The sequence below is a fragment of the Condylura cristata genome, unplaced genomic scaffold (genome assembly GCF_000260355.1).
Source record: "Condylura cristata isolate star-nosed mole 26May11 unplaced genomic scaffold, ConCri1.0 scaffold00031, whole genome shotgun sequence".
NCBI classification, from domain to species: Eukaryota; Metazoa; Chordata; class Mammalia; order Eulipotyphla; family Talpidae; genus Condylura; species Condylura cristata.
Window position 1 is genome coordinate 14426050 of NW_004567132.1, and position 15548 is coordinate 14441597.

Here is a 15548-nt window from a genome sequence, read left to right on the forward strand (position 1 = left end):
TTGGGGACGTAGCCTACTATACTGTTGTCCATGATGGCAGAGTTACTGAGAGTCGCTAAATATTACAATATGTTGAGATCTACCTTTCAACTGTCCAAGTCCCGCCTCCTGCTGAGTGCTTTCCTGTTCTAAAGTTCCTCACAGCTCCACCGAGGCTGGTATAAGAAGATACTTTCAGGGCTCAGGAAGCCCTGCTGGGCCTCTACCTGGCCAAGACAGGACTCCCCTCCTGGCATCCTGAAGCCCTGATTAGAAAGCCCCCTTGGTTCCCTGAGGGGAGGTCTTGGTCTGTCAGTCAGCTTTCGCAGCAGCCCCTGTCAATCCCAGAGAGACAGGGCTTGGGAATATTTAAGGGCACACTCAGGCCCAGGCTGCCTGAATCCAAACCCTGGCTTTGCCACTTACTCACTGTTTAGCTTTTGGTGAGTAATTATACTCTGTGCCTAAGTTTACTCACCTGTAAAATAAAAACAGTTGTGCCCACCTCTGGTGGATTATTTCAGCTAATATTGTAAAGCCCTTAGAATAACACCTGTTGCATAAAGAATGTCATATAAACATTTATGATAAAATAAGTCCAGATATTTTATCATGAAAGACTGAGAAGCAATGTTTCCATCATTCACAGATGAGGAGAAACCTGCCCACATTCTTGCAAGAGCTGCCTCCTCCCACCTGCCTCTTCCCCCATCAGTTTCCATGGTGATGGGTAGCAGATGGAGAATTGTCTCAACTTCTTTCCATCTGCCTATAAGCAGAGCAGGGAGCTGCCTCTCTCAGCTGGGGATGACCCAGTTTCCTGGAACCCCAAACTGATGGGGAGCAAAAAGAACACTGTCCCCAGGAGAACAGAATAGGCTCTTAGCCTTGAACCACTAAAATGACCACAGCCACATTTGCCTGTTTGCCAAGTTCATGGAGGGAGAAAATTAGGCCTGTGATGGAAACAGAGCTTCGGTGCTGGCCATCTGACTGGGAATGGCCTGGCGGGGACTGACTGCAACCCCAGCAGCCTCTGTGGCACCTGGATGCGGCACATCTTCAGTCTAACCCTTCCTGGTTTTCTTCCATACCTTCCAGCTTCATTCCTCCTTCTAGAAGCTTCCCTGCTCCACCCACTGAAAATAGCCCTGGGACTTTCTGGGCAATGTCTGCCTCCATTGCCTGGTACACTTTAACAGGGTCACCTCACGCCAATTTTGACTATAAGAAGGCGATAGCAGGGCAAAGGGAAGCGTCAGGGGCTGAGTGTGTGTCTGGCAGCTTGGCCCAGTCATCGCCCCCCAGTTGTGAGACAGCTAGCCTGTCTTTGGTTAAATTGCACAGTGGCCATTTCTAGGGGTCTGGAGCCTAGGCGAGGAGTGCTCTTCTCACCTTTCATTTTTAGGGCCGGTCTGCATTTGCAAAGACATAGATTTTTCATAAGCTATTTTCTCTTGGACACCTCTTCTTCAGAAGGAGGATGGAAAATTACTAAGAGTTCAAATGAAGGAAATGTGGGTTTTTCAGGGGGGCCCTGTCCAGTTCTAACATCACGCAGGGGTCAGCATCTCTGGTTGGGGGCTGTAGGGAAAAAACTCCACAACAGAAAAGCCCTGTCCGTGTTCCTCATTGTCCGTGTTCCCCCACTCTGGCCACTCTTCATAATGTCTTGACAACAGTCCTCTCAACATAGTCCTTTAAACTACTGAAAAAGGTACCACCTGTGGAAGTCCACTAGTGATGCTTCTGGGATAAGCCAGCAGCTCCCCACAACTCTCATGACAAAGTCAGTTCTTGGGTACTGTTTTGCCCCAGCCAGCCAGGAGAGGGCAGGCTGGATGAGGGATGGGCCCTGCACAGACCTGACTCACCCTGGAGCAGGGTGGATTATTTCAGCTAATATTGTAAAGCCCTTATTGTAAAGCCCACTTCTCGCTGTGGGGTCCTAAAAATACCATCAGCAACACCTGTCCCTATCTGAAAGGTCCTGAGCTCACAAGGACTCCACACCTGCAGTTGGTTGCGGGAGTGGAGAATGGGCCTCCTAGCCAAAGGCACACAGCCTCTACACGCGATAGAGAAAGAAAGGAAGAGGGGATGAAGGGAGCAAGGGAAAGAGGAACAGAGAGAGAGAAGCTACCTACCTGTGTGGTATCTGTGGGGCACAGCTAGATACACAGGTAACACAGAGCAGGAAGGGCTTTTATATGCCCCATTGTCCAAGAGGTGAGCCCAGGCAGCTCTCCGCCCAGGGCTCAGACACCCAAGAGTTGCTAGACAAGGTGATGCATTTTTTTAAAACTACCAAACTAATTGTACATGTAAAATTTTAGAAGGATAAGGGAGTGCCATAGCAGAGAAGTAAGGCTAGGCTCAAAGGAAGCCCTAAATCACCCCCGCTGGGGGCTCCGCCTTTGCTGCAGGCCTGTCAGAGGCCATCCTGGCCCCTCCCCAAAGGGACATGCTCACCTGCACCTCACACGCAGCCTGCAGGTGGAAGACCTTATAAAACGCCTCCTCGACAGTGTCACCCAGAGCAACCACTCCGTGGTTTCTTAGCACCAGGATCTGTAGGGGAGTAAACAGCCAATTAAAACCTCAAGTCTTCTACACCTTCATTAAGAGGGAGAGATTTTTCATGCAGCTCCACCTCCATAGAGTCCCTCCCTCATCTTTTTCATTCTCCTCTATACCTACCATAATGTTACCCCAAACGTTCACTCTAAGACAAACATTCACTCTAAGACACTCTAAGGCAGAGGCCTCCCTCAAAAAGTAATTTTTTCCTTTTTTTTTTTTTACAAATTTATTTACTTATGCATACAGAAGAGGTACAGGAGAGAAAAGGATTCACCAGAGACAGAGTGGGGAGCAGAACAGGCAGACTGACGAAATACACTGCTGAGGGAAGCAGCGGGCGGGTCAGAAGAGGTCTGCTTGGCCATGTGGGTCACCTCCCTGGCCGAGGATTAAACTTGCGCTGCAGTGGCTATGATAGCTTCATAGTGCTGGACTTTAACCCACTTGCCACCAGGGAGGGCCCAAAAGGTAACTTTGAGTAATGAGCCTTGGTAGATTTCTTCAGCAACGCCAGGGTTCAGCCTCAGAAAGCTCAGGCATCTAACAGCTGTGTTTGATGTTCAATTTGTGGACTGGACTTCAAAAGCAGCCCTGTGCCCCTAGTGATTCAGCTGACTTGGCTAGTGTTGGGGACCGAGGCCGGCATCTGGCGTCTGTCAGCAGCCATAAAAAGGTGAAATGGAGTCCGGATAGAGAAAAACATCCGGATAGAGAAAAACATCCGGGTTGCAAAAGGCATGTGGGAGGAGCTCCCTGCCCCCACCTTTTCCTTTTCCTCTTTCTTTTCTCGCCCACTTTCGCCCCTCGTGAGACCAACTGCCACCAAAACATGTTGCATTTCTATTGGCCTTCTCCCTTCCTGGCATCCCTCTCCTCCTGTATAAAGCTAAGATAAAACCCAATAAAGAGCTCTTTCTTTGTTCTGCTACATGCATGTGACTGCTTCCTTTGTTCGCCGGACCTGGGGCCCCGAATCTCCGGCCTTGCTGGTCAAGGTCCCCCGCAGGCTGGGGCTCTTCTGAGAGGGGGCTCTGCAGAAACAGGTGAGTCTCATCCTCACAGGCCTTGTTTCCTCCCCATTAACTCGGGGTGGCCGTGGGAGACCCCACCATTCTGTGGAAGCAGCCACAGTGACCGTCTAACCCAACTCACTGGTTTTAGAAGTCTCAAGGAATTGCAAGTCTCCCAGCTAACAAGAGGCAGAGTGAGAACTAGGACCAGTGTTCTCACTGCTGGGGCCATGTATCTGACTCAGCCAGGGGAGGCAGATAAAGGGAAACTGGAAGTCACTGCTATCAAGAGCCTGATTCCCCAAGGTCCAGGTGGGCATTCCCTGCCAGAAACTCTTCTCAGTTGGTGTTTGACCTCAAGAACTCTCTGAAGCCAGGTGACTTCTGCCTGGGGGCTGGGACACAACCTCCGTGTTGGATCTGTCCTTGTGAGACCCAGGCTGAAGCCTACTGGCCTAACCATCACATCTCTTGCTGAAAACAGTTGGAATGTTTTCCTCTCAAGTGCCAAAGAAATGGAAAGAGATGATGAATTGGGTGATAAGCCCACGATTTTGCAGATAACAAATGCCCCCATCTCTCTAATTCCTGCAGCAGTTCATAAATGTGAACATCTCAGTCCTCCCCCTGCTGCCTTTGATGCCCTGGAGAATGTCAGGAGAGGCTGCAGGGATTTCTCTGTTAGAGATGGGATGATGGGACTCGGAAGAGAAATGACTCAGACTGCGAGTGCCTTTCAAGGACAAGGATTTTCAAGGAGCAAGTTCCCATTATCCTAGGCTTGACTCCAAACCTTCTCACACTGGGCTGGCCACCCCTAACTACGTGCTGTTAGAAAACAGGTCTTCAAACCAAGCACATCTGACATTGTGTTTTCTCCATTAAGACAGAAAAAAAAAAAAAAAAAACAGAAATTAGGGGAGACTGCAGAGAAACAGCATTCTCACATATTTTTATGGGGGGAACAATTTGGCAATATGAAGTTGCAATTTTTAAACATGCATCTTTAGGTATTGACCTAAGGAAACTACAAGATTTGGTGAAACAATTTTCATTGCAGTGTTGTTTACATCAAGAGAAAATTAAAGGGAAAAAAACCCTTCTATTGTCTAACCAAAGGGGACTATTTAATGGTGGCAATAAACATTCACAAAATGAGGTGTGATTTTAAATAGTGATGTAGAAATATTTACTGTAACATACAAATATGTTAAGGGACATAAATATCTATTTTATGATCCCAGTTTGTAAACACAAAAAAATACATTTGGGCTACACACCTAAACCTCAGGGTAGCATGATAGATTTTTATTTCTCTTTTTGCTTGTTTATTTGTAACTTCTGCACATTAGCCAATGAACACATCATTGTTCTGAGAGTCCCAACCCAGAACACCTCAGAATAGCTAAGCCAGACCTTGCAGGTGGGTCCAAGGCACTTCTGCAGGTTGATCCGATCTGCTTCCTGCTCCATCTCACCATTGAAGTCATAATAGGCCATGTCCCCCACCAGCAGGGCATTGTGGGAGACAGGCAGGAGGCCCCACTTCATAGCCGACACCTTCAATGAGATGAAGAGTGGTTAGTCCTCCAGCTCTCCCAACCTCTCTGTCACCTTCGCCTTTTGCCCAGAGCAGCCCCGTGATGTTCTGCTCAGGGACACAGCAAGTGAGGGGGAACAAGCCCACAGGAAAGGCAATGTCCTTCTTCTCCTCCACCTGGCTCAGATCTTGCTTCCTTGCTGCTTCCTTTAGTGTCTTTCCACCCCATTTCTCACAGCAGCCATGTCAGTAGCATCTGGAACTGCTGTGAGCCACTTCAGAGAGCCACTGCTGCTCTTGTGACTGACTCTTGTCCTTACAAAAAAGGCCAGTGGAATTGGCACAGGCTGCGGGGAAGCTGGGCCCAGGGTCCCCCTGCGGGGATCTGTAAGAGGGGGTCTGTAAGGCCTGAACTGGTGGTCTGCTGTCTTTCCAAGTTCCTTAGATCCTCATCGAGAAGTTTCCTGAGGCCTGCGGAACACCCGAGTCCTGAGGGTCTTCCTTCTACTCTCCCCCGGTTTTCCATGCTCCTGTCCCCAGCCCTCAGGCACATGGGTTGTGACAGGAGAGTACACACCTTGCTTCTACCATCTCCTCTGCATGAGCCTGGGCTGAGTGGGGAGGGCTAGTGCTGTCTAGCAGGACTGGCCTGAGTAGCAGCTGAGGAGGAGCTGTTACCTGGTAAGTGACCCCTGTATCTGATACAGGGTGGGGGGACATGGAGAGCCAGACAGGACATGTTTTTACCTTATGTCCCCAAGCCAGTACATATGTAGTTAGAAAGTTGAGAGGATGAGGCTCCCGCATTGGGTGTTCCCTCTTCTTACCTTGAAGTGTAGTCTAGGAAATCTTTCCAGAACTGTTTTCAATGATGAGATTGTTACTAGCTAAGCTGTGCCAGCCTCAGGAGCTGAGTGTGGCTGAGGAGCAAGCACTCACCGCTGCCGTGGCTGGCGTGTGCAGGTGGATGATGCAGCGCACATCGGGCCGGGCTGCGTAGATGGCCGAGTGCAGACAGAAGCCCGTGGTGTCCACTGGGAAGCAGCTGCTGCCCTTCTCCACCACCTCTCCCAGGATATTGACCTTGACCTGAGCCAGGGAACAAGAGAGACTTTAGACCTTCATCTGGTCTCTCTCAGCTTAACTTACCTCTAGACACCAAATACATGAGACAGGCTCATTTGGCTTGTGTTTTTGTTGTAAAATTGGATATTTATTATCAGATGTGTAATGTGCAAATATTTTCTCCACCTTAGGTAATCTGTTTAATCTGAGGTTTCTTTCACTCTGCAAAGGCTCTTCAATTTGATGTAGTCACAATTGTTTCTTTTTTGCTTTTATTTTCTTTGTCTTTGGGGTTGAGTACCTAAAGACATGCCTATCATAGACATGCCTATCATAGACGTCAAATCTGTGTATAAAATACATAGAAGAAAACATAGGTAAAACGTGTCATGACAAGTTTTACCTGTTTTCTTCTATGTATTTTATACACAGATTTGAGGTTTAAGTCTTTACATCCAAATCTTTAATTCATTTCAAAGTCATTTTTGCACATGGGATTAGAGAGTGATCCAGGTGTGTTTTTACATGTGACTGTCCAGTTTTCCTTACACATTCATTGAAGAGGTTTTTTCCCTTCCTCCATTGTATGGTTGTGGTTCCCATGTCATAAATTAGGTGTAAATGTATGAATGGATTTACGGGCTAATGTATTTATGGGATCTAAATTTTATTCCATTGAACTCTGTGTCTATTTTATTCTAATACCATACTGTATTAATCATTGTTGCTTTAAAATATAGTTTAAAATCAGGTAACATGATGCCTTCATTTTTATTCTTTCTTTTCTTAATTGCTTTAGCTATTCAGTGTCTTTTGTGGTTTCATATAAATTTTAGTAATGTTTGTTCTGCTTCTTTGAAAAATGTTATTGGTATTTCGATAAGGATTGCATTGTCTATATATTGCCTTTGGTAGAATAGTCATTTTAACTATATGAATTCTCCTTATCCATGAACATTGGTTATCTTATTTTTTCATGGGTTGTTTTATGTCTTGTTCTTTGTATTTTAACAGTGTCCTAAAGTTTTCAGTGTCTAGATTTTTCACAATCAGTTTGTTCTTTTAACTTAACAACTGGATTCAACAGTGTCTGAAACCTGTTCTCTCACAGGTACAGCACGGCAGCCATATTCCATACCTTTGGGTTTCTTCTGCCCAAAATTCTTAGAAAGAACTTCTAAGATAACCTCTCTACTGCTTTCCTCCTCTCACTTAGAAATCTTTCCTGACTGAAATTAACTTCTGAAAGTTTCTTTCTAAGAGGAAAGGGAGAAAGGGGTCCCAGAAGCTAGGCTCTAATTGTACCAGAACAATATAAATCATGCATTGCTTTGGAGCAGGGCTTGGCTGTTATTCTAATATATTCCCCTTTTTGGAAGGCCTCCCTATTCCTAGACTTTGTGGTATAATCACAGGCTCTGAGGACTCCAGGCCCATCTCTCCTTCTTCCTCGTTCCTATTGTGCTTTCTGCCTGTACCACACACTTGGTCTCCTGTTCATATCATGCTCTAGGCATTCGGTGGATTTTGGTACCCATTGTCTTCTCTGCCCCATCAAGTTGTAAGCTTCACAGGGGACAGGACAGCAATGGTTAATTGGTGGTAACATATCTCAAATTGAGCAGAAGGGGTGCTGTCACTTCTATAAGGAGCAGGCATTGAGACACTGGACTATACTCACCAAGCTGGATGCTGTGACTTCACTGCAAGAAACTCCCTTTGGACTAATCAGGAAGTGGTCCTGCTCCTTGCTGACTCTCAGCTAGAGAAGACACACATTCTCAGTGACAAGGGGGGAGAGAGGTCATTTCCGAGTACACTTTGCTTGAGTCCCTTCTTCACCTGAAACTACTGCACCTAGATCTTCCTCCTAAGAGCCCTTATCTCATCCTCTCCTTCCAGCCCTCACCCCCCTCCATGAGAGATGAACATGACTTGACCTTTATTTGGAGCTGGGCATGGAGCTACAAAGAGGAATTTCCCAATGTCAAAGGTACCCTTAGAAATATGATCTAGGTGGTCCCATTTCCTTACCCAAAGAAGTGCCCTTTGGGCAGGCTAGCTATTTCAGGTGACCACAGTTGTTAGAGGCCTCAGAAGGACTCCGTGCATTCTATCTGAAGGCTGCAGAAGATCTATGACCATGCCAAGAGTCAGAAATTCTCTCGCTGGAGTTTGTGGGGGCTTTATACAGTACCCCACCTGACTCCAGTATGCTCTCCTCACCGTGACATAGGTGTCACTCAGCTGTGCCCAGCCATAAAGGTCCAGGAGTCGGTAGACACTGCTGATCTTGCACCGCATGAGTCGCTCCCCCTTGGCTAGGTTCAAGGAGTCGGCTGTGTGGAGGTCGTTGATGGGTGTCATCATGGAGAAGGCTGTGGGGACAAGGCAGCTCTCAGAGGCTGGGCCTCCCCAGGCCCGCCCACCCTGCCCACCTCTTCAAAACTTACTGTCACTACAACTACATACATACCATCCATAGGAAGGGAGTTAAAACATCTTTTGACCCTTACCCAGGGCAAAACCCATGTAATGAATAGTTTTGCCCAATAAAGTCCTTTGCTTAAAGAGGCAGGATGGCATTGTTTGAGGCCAAAAATCATGGCAAGATGCAAGGCCACAGAATGAAAGTTTCTCAGAATGCCAAGTTTACCATAAATCTTAAAGGCAGACATAGAATTAAAGCAAGAATAAGTTTGAGTGGGAATATGGGTATATTTCGTGAGCTCATTTTAGCGAAAATGTTACTAATAATTAGATCCGTTATTATATTGTTTTAACTATACCATATAACTTTTTTTCTCATTTGGAAATGAGGCAAATAGAGAACCAAGTCAGGTAGAAAGTAAATTCTTCAACTTGAGGCCTCAGGGGGGCTCCAGGGCCCCCACACCAGATATGCAGGACCCATTATTTATGGTTCTTTCTGAGAGTTCTGGAGGATGTGGGAGTGATTTGCAAATGGTTCTAAAGAGTTTTTAATCTTGTCCTCAAGGCACTCAAAGGATCTAGAAGATCACATCCAGCCTGTCCCATCAACCATGATGACCATTGTTGCCTGCATGCTTCGCCCCAGGGAGGCAGAAGGGGGCATCTGAGTCAGTGTCTAGGAACCAGTCACAGGAGAAGCCCCTGTCTTAAATGCTTTCTGGTTGGGAACCTCCTGATGTTGCCTTTCCCAGAATCCCACTAAAAACTTAAATAGATTGAAATGCTCTCTAAAAGCTTCTACCATCTCTATAAACTTCACTGCTATGCAATACGTAACAAGTATGCTGTTAATTGAAATGACGAGATAGTCTCAAAAGTGAGGGGGGAGCCCCCTGGTGGCTCAAGGGGTTAAGTCTCAGCACTATGAAGCTATCAGTAGCCACTGCAGCTGAGTTTGACCCCCCGGCCAGGGAGGTGACCCACATGGCACAGCAGACCGCTCTTGTCTCACCCACTGCTCCCCTCAGCAGTATATTTCAGTCAATCCTCCTGTTCTGCTCCCCACTCTGTCTCTATGGAATTCTCTCAACCCTTGCACCTATGGCCTCTATTCCAGATCTTATATGCATAAATAAATAAAATAAATCTTAAAAAGGAAGCATGAGGGGGGACTGGGAGTTGTTGGGCCACAAAGCAAGCAGAGCAAGCTTCAAATACCCCATGTCAGGAAAATGACCCCAAAGGCCTGTGCACATCAGGGGTAACACATCTCCAGGGAATGTGTCAGTAAACGTAGCTGAAAGAGACAGAAGAGATGAAAGATTTTAGCTGAACCAACAAGAACAACAAAATTCCAAAGCTGAGGATTTCTAATTCAAAGCGACTAGTCTACCAGGCCTCCTTCCTCTGAGTTCCACCAGACAAGAAATTACCTCTTGGAAATGCCATCGAAACTACAGTGAGATTCACCTCACCCACATGAGAAAGGATCTATATCAAAAAGACTGGAAACAAAAATGCTGTCACGTGTGTGGAAAAAGAGACACGCATCCACGGTTGGTGGGAATGTAACTGGTGTGGCCTCTCTGGAAAACGGCATGAAGATTCCGCAAACAAATCAAGATGGAAAAACCATGTGATCCAGAAATCACACTGCCAGGTATTTACCCAAAGAATATGAAAACTTTAATACGAAAATATTTATGTGCTTCTAGGTTTCATAGCAGCATTACTCACAATCACCCAGACAAGGAGCCAACCCAAATGTGCTTCAACAGATGATTGGCAGAGAAATTGTGGAATATATACTCAATAGAGTAAAATTCAGCAATTTAAAAGAGATGAAATAGTGTCTTTGGGACAATGGGTGGATCTTGAGCTGATAATGTTACGTGAAATAAGTCAGAAAATGAATGACATTTACCAAATGGTCTCATTCTTTCATGGGACATAAATAACTAAAGAGAACAAACTGGCAAAACAAGAGTAATTCTTTGCCTGTACGTTACCGGAGGGAGTGAGGTAGAGGAGAGAGGGGGGAAGACAGGGCTGGGCACTGGAGCTTCGGGGGAGGGCACAGGAAACACATGTTCACGGCAGGGATGACACTGTACTCCCAGATGGTAGAGTTATATAAACTCATGGCAAATCAATAAAACTTTTTTTTTTTAATTTTAAAGTTCTTTAACCAATTCCCTCTCAGCTTCATCCCTGGCAGGGAGAAGAGAGCATATCAAAGGTATAAGGCCAGCAGGCAGGTCATGCAGGTGTATTGCCTCTGGGAGGGTCTTCAAACCTCAGTGAGTCACAAAGTCCCCGGGCAGCAGGCCGGCGGCCAGAACAGCTCTGAAAACGCACTTTATCACGTTGTTCATGTGCTGGGTCTGAAAGTCTCCATCCCAGCTCCATGGAGCTAGGTTGTGGGCTTACCCCACCCACAGGCCCATGGGTGGGAGAAGAAAACCAGCATCTCCACAACTCGTGATATAAAGAATGTTCATTCCAACCAGCCTCACAAAAGCCAGGAGAGCTGAGTGGCAGGTTATGACTCAGATCAAACTGAACTATTTATTCAAGGTACCTAAAAAAAAAACAACAGAAAATGATGAATACTCATCAAACCCCTGAAGGCTAAGATTGAAAGCCTCACTATTGAAAAAACAATAATAATAACCAAGAATTTCAAGGCTCAAAGCCTATGCAATGTTATAAACCAATGTTACTTCTGTGAAAAAATAAATGAATAAATGAATAAATAAATAAATAAAATTCAAGGCAAATGGAGCTGAACAAAGAATACCTACTCGGGCTTGAACTTGTGACACTTGGAACTTCCCTCCCCACGTTCCCTGCATGTTCACTAAACACAGTGCCCGGCATCCCACTGTCTTCCTGGTGACAAGCCCTATTTCTCTCAAAAGGAAGAGTATAAGGACAGAGACATGAAAATGATGAGAGAATATAATAGAGAACCAGAGAGCACACATCTATCATCAGTGTTCATATAATAGAAAAATATTCTGAACTGGAAAAAAAAATCGATGCCAATCCATTTATGAGGGCAGGGATCATGCATGAAATGTCCTGCCTCTCTCAGAAGTGACACATAGTAGTATCCTGCCACCAACCCCCCCAGCAGAACCAGAACCAAGTTCTCCTTTAAGTCATCGGCACCACCACTCCCGCGTCTCCCGCATTTCTGAACATCAGGAATACATCTCCTGGGGGCTCTTTAAATGCAGCAGCATCCAAAGCAGAGCCAAAGACCTCTCTGGCTGCTGCTCAGCTCCCCCAGGGCTGCTAATGCACTGCATCACTGATTCATAACCTGGCAACCAAGCTGCTCCTTCCTCGGCCCACCCCACTTATTCCTGGCAGCTCCCCAGCTCCCCACGTACTCATGGAAGAAGTTGGGAAGACTGCATGGGAGGTGCTGGCCATGAAGTCCGCGATCTGCCGCAGGGCCCAGATGTTGGAGGAGTTGTTCCCCTTCTTCATCTGCTCCTGGATGAGGCCTTCCAGCTCCTCCCTGAAAGACTGAAGCAGACCCCCAAGAAGGTGCTGGTCCCCAGAATGCATCTCATGTGGGAGAACCCCGCTACCCCAGCTGCAATGATGAGCTCTTCTAAGTGCCCACCCAAGCCCCGCCTAAGTGTTACCTAGACCATGCCACAGTTGGGTTCCCTGAGCCCCAGAGGACACTGGGCCCGCAGCGCCTCCCCAAACTGCTGTGTGGGGATCAGCAAGGGGATGCTGGGAATGGTCCCTGTCCCGTTTGCCCTGTGGGCAGAATTCAGATTCCTGTGTTTAAATCCTAGCTAAGGCCGTTCTCCCCATCAGACACAGTGGGATTTTAGTTTAAGAGACATTTCACAAAAGAAAGAATCAAATGAGAAAGTGCCGTCCACCTTACTCATTAGCCATGTCTCTGGCTCTTCTGGGCTTCGGTTTCCTCTTGAACAGAGGATTTGGTGACATCTGAGGTCATTTCCACTTAAGATACCCTACAGTATACTAAGCCTGGCCGTTCAAACTACCGGCCACTATATACAAAACTGCCCACTAGGTGGCATCAGGAAACACAGGAGGAAACGGGAGCCCCTAGGTGCTGGTGAAGCTAGAGAAGGACAGAAGTACAACCTCCCCCCACCCCATCTCCTGCCAGAGAACTGAGTACCTGTCCAGGCCCTGAAACAGGTTCCTGCGGACTCTGCCCCTTCTCCTGACATGCCTGTCATTCAGCCTCGTCTCTCTAGGGCTTTTCCATTGTCCCTGTGCTTTTAGGTCCAGCCATCTTCCTCCAGGCTCCTCAGCACAGCTCGCAGTTACCAGTCCCTCCCGTCCCTCCCAGCAGTGCTCCTCTGTGAGGCCCAAGCACTCACACATGCTTTCACCAAGTGGAACCCCCAAGAACCCCTGAGCCCATCCTGTGAGCACCTGGTGACGTCAGCTCCATCCCTGGGCGCCCCAACCCCTGGGGTCATTCACTGTTTCCTGAGGACCTCCAAGCTGTACTGCCTTCAGGTCCTCCTTGCCACCTTCCACACTGTCCTCCCAGCACCCCCTCTCAGACCCACATCACACCCCCTCACTGACATCAGTGGGCCATCAGGTCTACCTCAGTTCTTCTCAATGGCCGCCCCCTCAAGGACAAGCTCTGCATCTGTCAGGCGGGCATTAACTGAGCTCCAGTCAGAGCCATGGTGCTGATAAAGATGACCTGACCCCCTTTCCTGCCCCACAGCCCTCTGACCCCTCCCACCCTCCACTTCCTAGGGCTTCCAGACCCTCTTCACCCCTGCCCTATGGAGGACAAAGACTATTTGCTCCTAACAGTGCATGGTTTACAGAAAAAGCTGCAAAATTCCCACGTGGCGCCTGACGCTGGCCTCGGCTTTACAAGAATTTGTCCCATTGTCCACTGTCAGCTTTTGGTGAGAAGGGAAGACTGGGAGCCAGAGCTTGAAGTACAGGAAACTGAGGTGGGGCTTCTGCTTCTGCCTCTTCACATCCTCCAGCCAAACCGCCAAAAAAACCAGGTTGTGCCAAATTCTTGTGGCCAGGGAGAGAATCAAATGCCCTCCTTGCCAGACCCATCTTGCTTATCAGGTTTTAAATAAGTTAACAGATAAACTGCCCCAGAGGGCTCCCCCTGGTGGCCCAAGGGATTAAAGTTCGGGTTAAAGTTCCGCACTATGAAGCTCTCAGAACCCACTGCAGCACAAGTTCCATGCCCAGCCAGGGAGCTGACCCACATGGCGCGGCAGACCTCTCTTGACCAGACCGCTGCTCTCCTCAGCAGTGTACTTTGTCAATCTGCCTATCGTGCTCCCCACTCTGTCTCTGGTGAATCCTCTCACTCACCACACCTCTGGCCTGTATCCCAGTTCTGTATGCATAAATAAATAAACCTTAAAAAAAAAAAAACTGCCCCAGATCCTGACAAGTGGAAGAGGTGTTATTTGTCTTTTCGGTTCACTGGATGACTGAACACAGTGCCCTCCACTCACTGGGGAGTCCTTCCTTCTCTCCCGCCCGCCTGGGCCAGACCCCGCTCACCGGGCTCTGCAGAATCATGGTGACACGTTTCTTCTGCTCCATCAGGTTGAAGTCCTGCCGCAGGTCCGCGGCTCGGTTGCGAAGACGCATGTATTCGGGGTCCTCCTCAGAGAAGCGGTCGAAGTACTGCTGCCCCTGGGAGGGCGGAGGGGAGGCAGCCTCCGGGACGGTCTCGCTACTCATTTTCCTGATGGGTTCACAATCCACTTCTGGAATTCTACAGAAAAGGGAAGTGGGCCGACAGACAGCTTGATGCTCCCTGACTGGATTCTGTTGGATTCTTGGGGGCGGCGGGGGGCGTGGGGCGAGGGTTTGAGGCCAGTTAGTGGAGACGTGGGTTAGAGGGCGCGGCGCTAGCAGCAATCTATAGGGGGCGCTGGTGCAACATCGGACTAAGTGAAACTGGCCGGCTCAGGGCTCCAAACCCAAGGCTAATGGGCACCTTCGGCTGGCCACCGTGGGTTCCAGTGGACAGCGTGACCTGCATATCTAGACTGTGGAAAACGATGTGTTTACTAAACCATGTGCTTTACTCTAAGAAGTTTCCTGAAAATAATTGGTGGGCAGTTCACAAAAGAGAACAGAACTACTAAAACCATGCGAGACACTACCCCAGGCTTGTCATCACAGCTTTGACTTTGCTCTGGCCTCTGGGGCTGGCATGGCTTGGGCTAGCACAGCCTGTACCCAGCCTTCCTCTTCTAAATCCTTTTCTTCCGGGCAGGGAACAGCTGGCCCCAGCCGCTGCCCTTTGGGGTGGATGCGTGTTCCAGGAATGGGTCTGTGAAGGCTGTGAACTAGCTCTTCCCTCGCCAATTTGGGGTCCTGATAGACAGGAGACCCCCTCCTCTATGTTCACTTCTTAGAGAAGCTCCACAGGGGATCTATAGGGAAGATCGAGGGATTCTCTTTAGGCTTGGTAAAGGAGCATCTTTTCTTGTGCTTCCTTCCCTGCTCACACTTGCACAAGCGACCAAAGTTGTGTGCATCGTGGCTTAGTGGAAGTATGGATTCTGGAGCCAGTGGTAAGTTCAGTCTCGGCAATGCCACTTAGCTGTGTGACCCTGGGCAACTTAGCTAACCTCGCTGCTCCTGAGTTTCCCAAAAAGGGGATCGTTAACTCTTTACCTGCCTCTGTGGGCTACAGTGAGGATTAGATAAATTCATATTTATGAAGGACTTATAGTAGCACCTGGCACAGAGCAAGTGGGATTAGACGCTTGCTCTCACAGGTCAGTTAGGGGCTAGACTCATTCAGCTTTAGGGACTCAAGCAGAGAGAGAATACGTTTTAACTGTCAACAGTGCACACTAAATGCCTGCATGTTTTAGTCCAAAAACTGCATTCAGTCTTGAGCTATATTAACAAAAATCCATGTC

General features: G+C 47.9%; 1 protein-coding gene across 2 annotated transcripts in view; it reads right to left on the reverse strand.

The window, feature by feature from the left end:
* ADD2 (adducin 2 (beta)) overlaps positions 1 to 15548 on the reverse strand; it is a 93239-nt gene that overhangs the window by 18248 nt on the left and 59443 nt on the right. For both annotated transcript variants that reach the window (XM_012731539.1, XM_004691497.2), the window contains exons 3-9: positions 14170 to 14386; positions 12009 to 12147; positions 8404 to 8555; positions 7859 to 7939; positions 6052 to 6201; positions 4989 to 5132; positions 2452 to 2550 (exon numbers count right to left, since the gene is read on the reverse strand). In XM_012731539.1, coding sequence (XP_012586993.1) covers positions 2452 to 2550; positions 4989 to 5132; positions 6052 to 6201; positions 7859 to 7939; positions 8404 to 8555; positions 12009 to 12147; positions 14170 to 14352 — 948 coding nt within the window. In that variant the 5' untranslated portion in view covers positions 14353 to 14386. The remainder of the gene's footprint in view (positions 1 to 2451; positions 2551 to 4988; positions 5133 to 6051; positions 6202 to 7858; positions 7940 to 8403; positions 8556 to 12008; positions 12148 to 14169; positions 14387 to 15548) is intronic.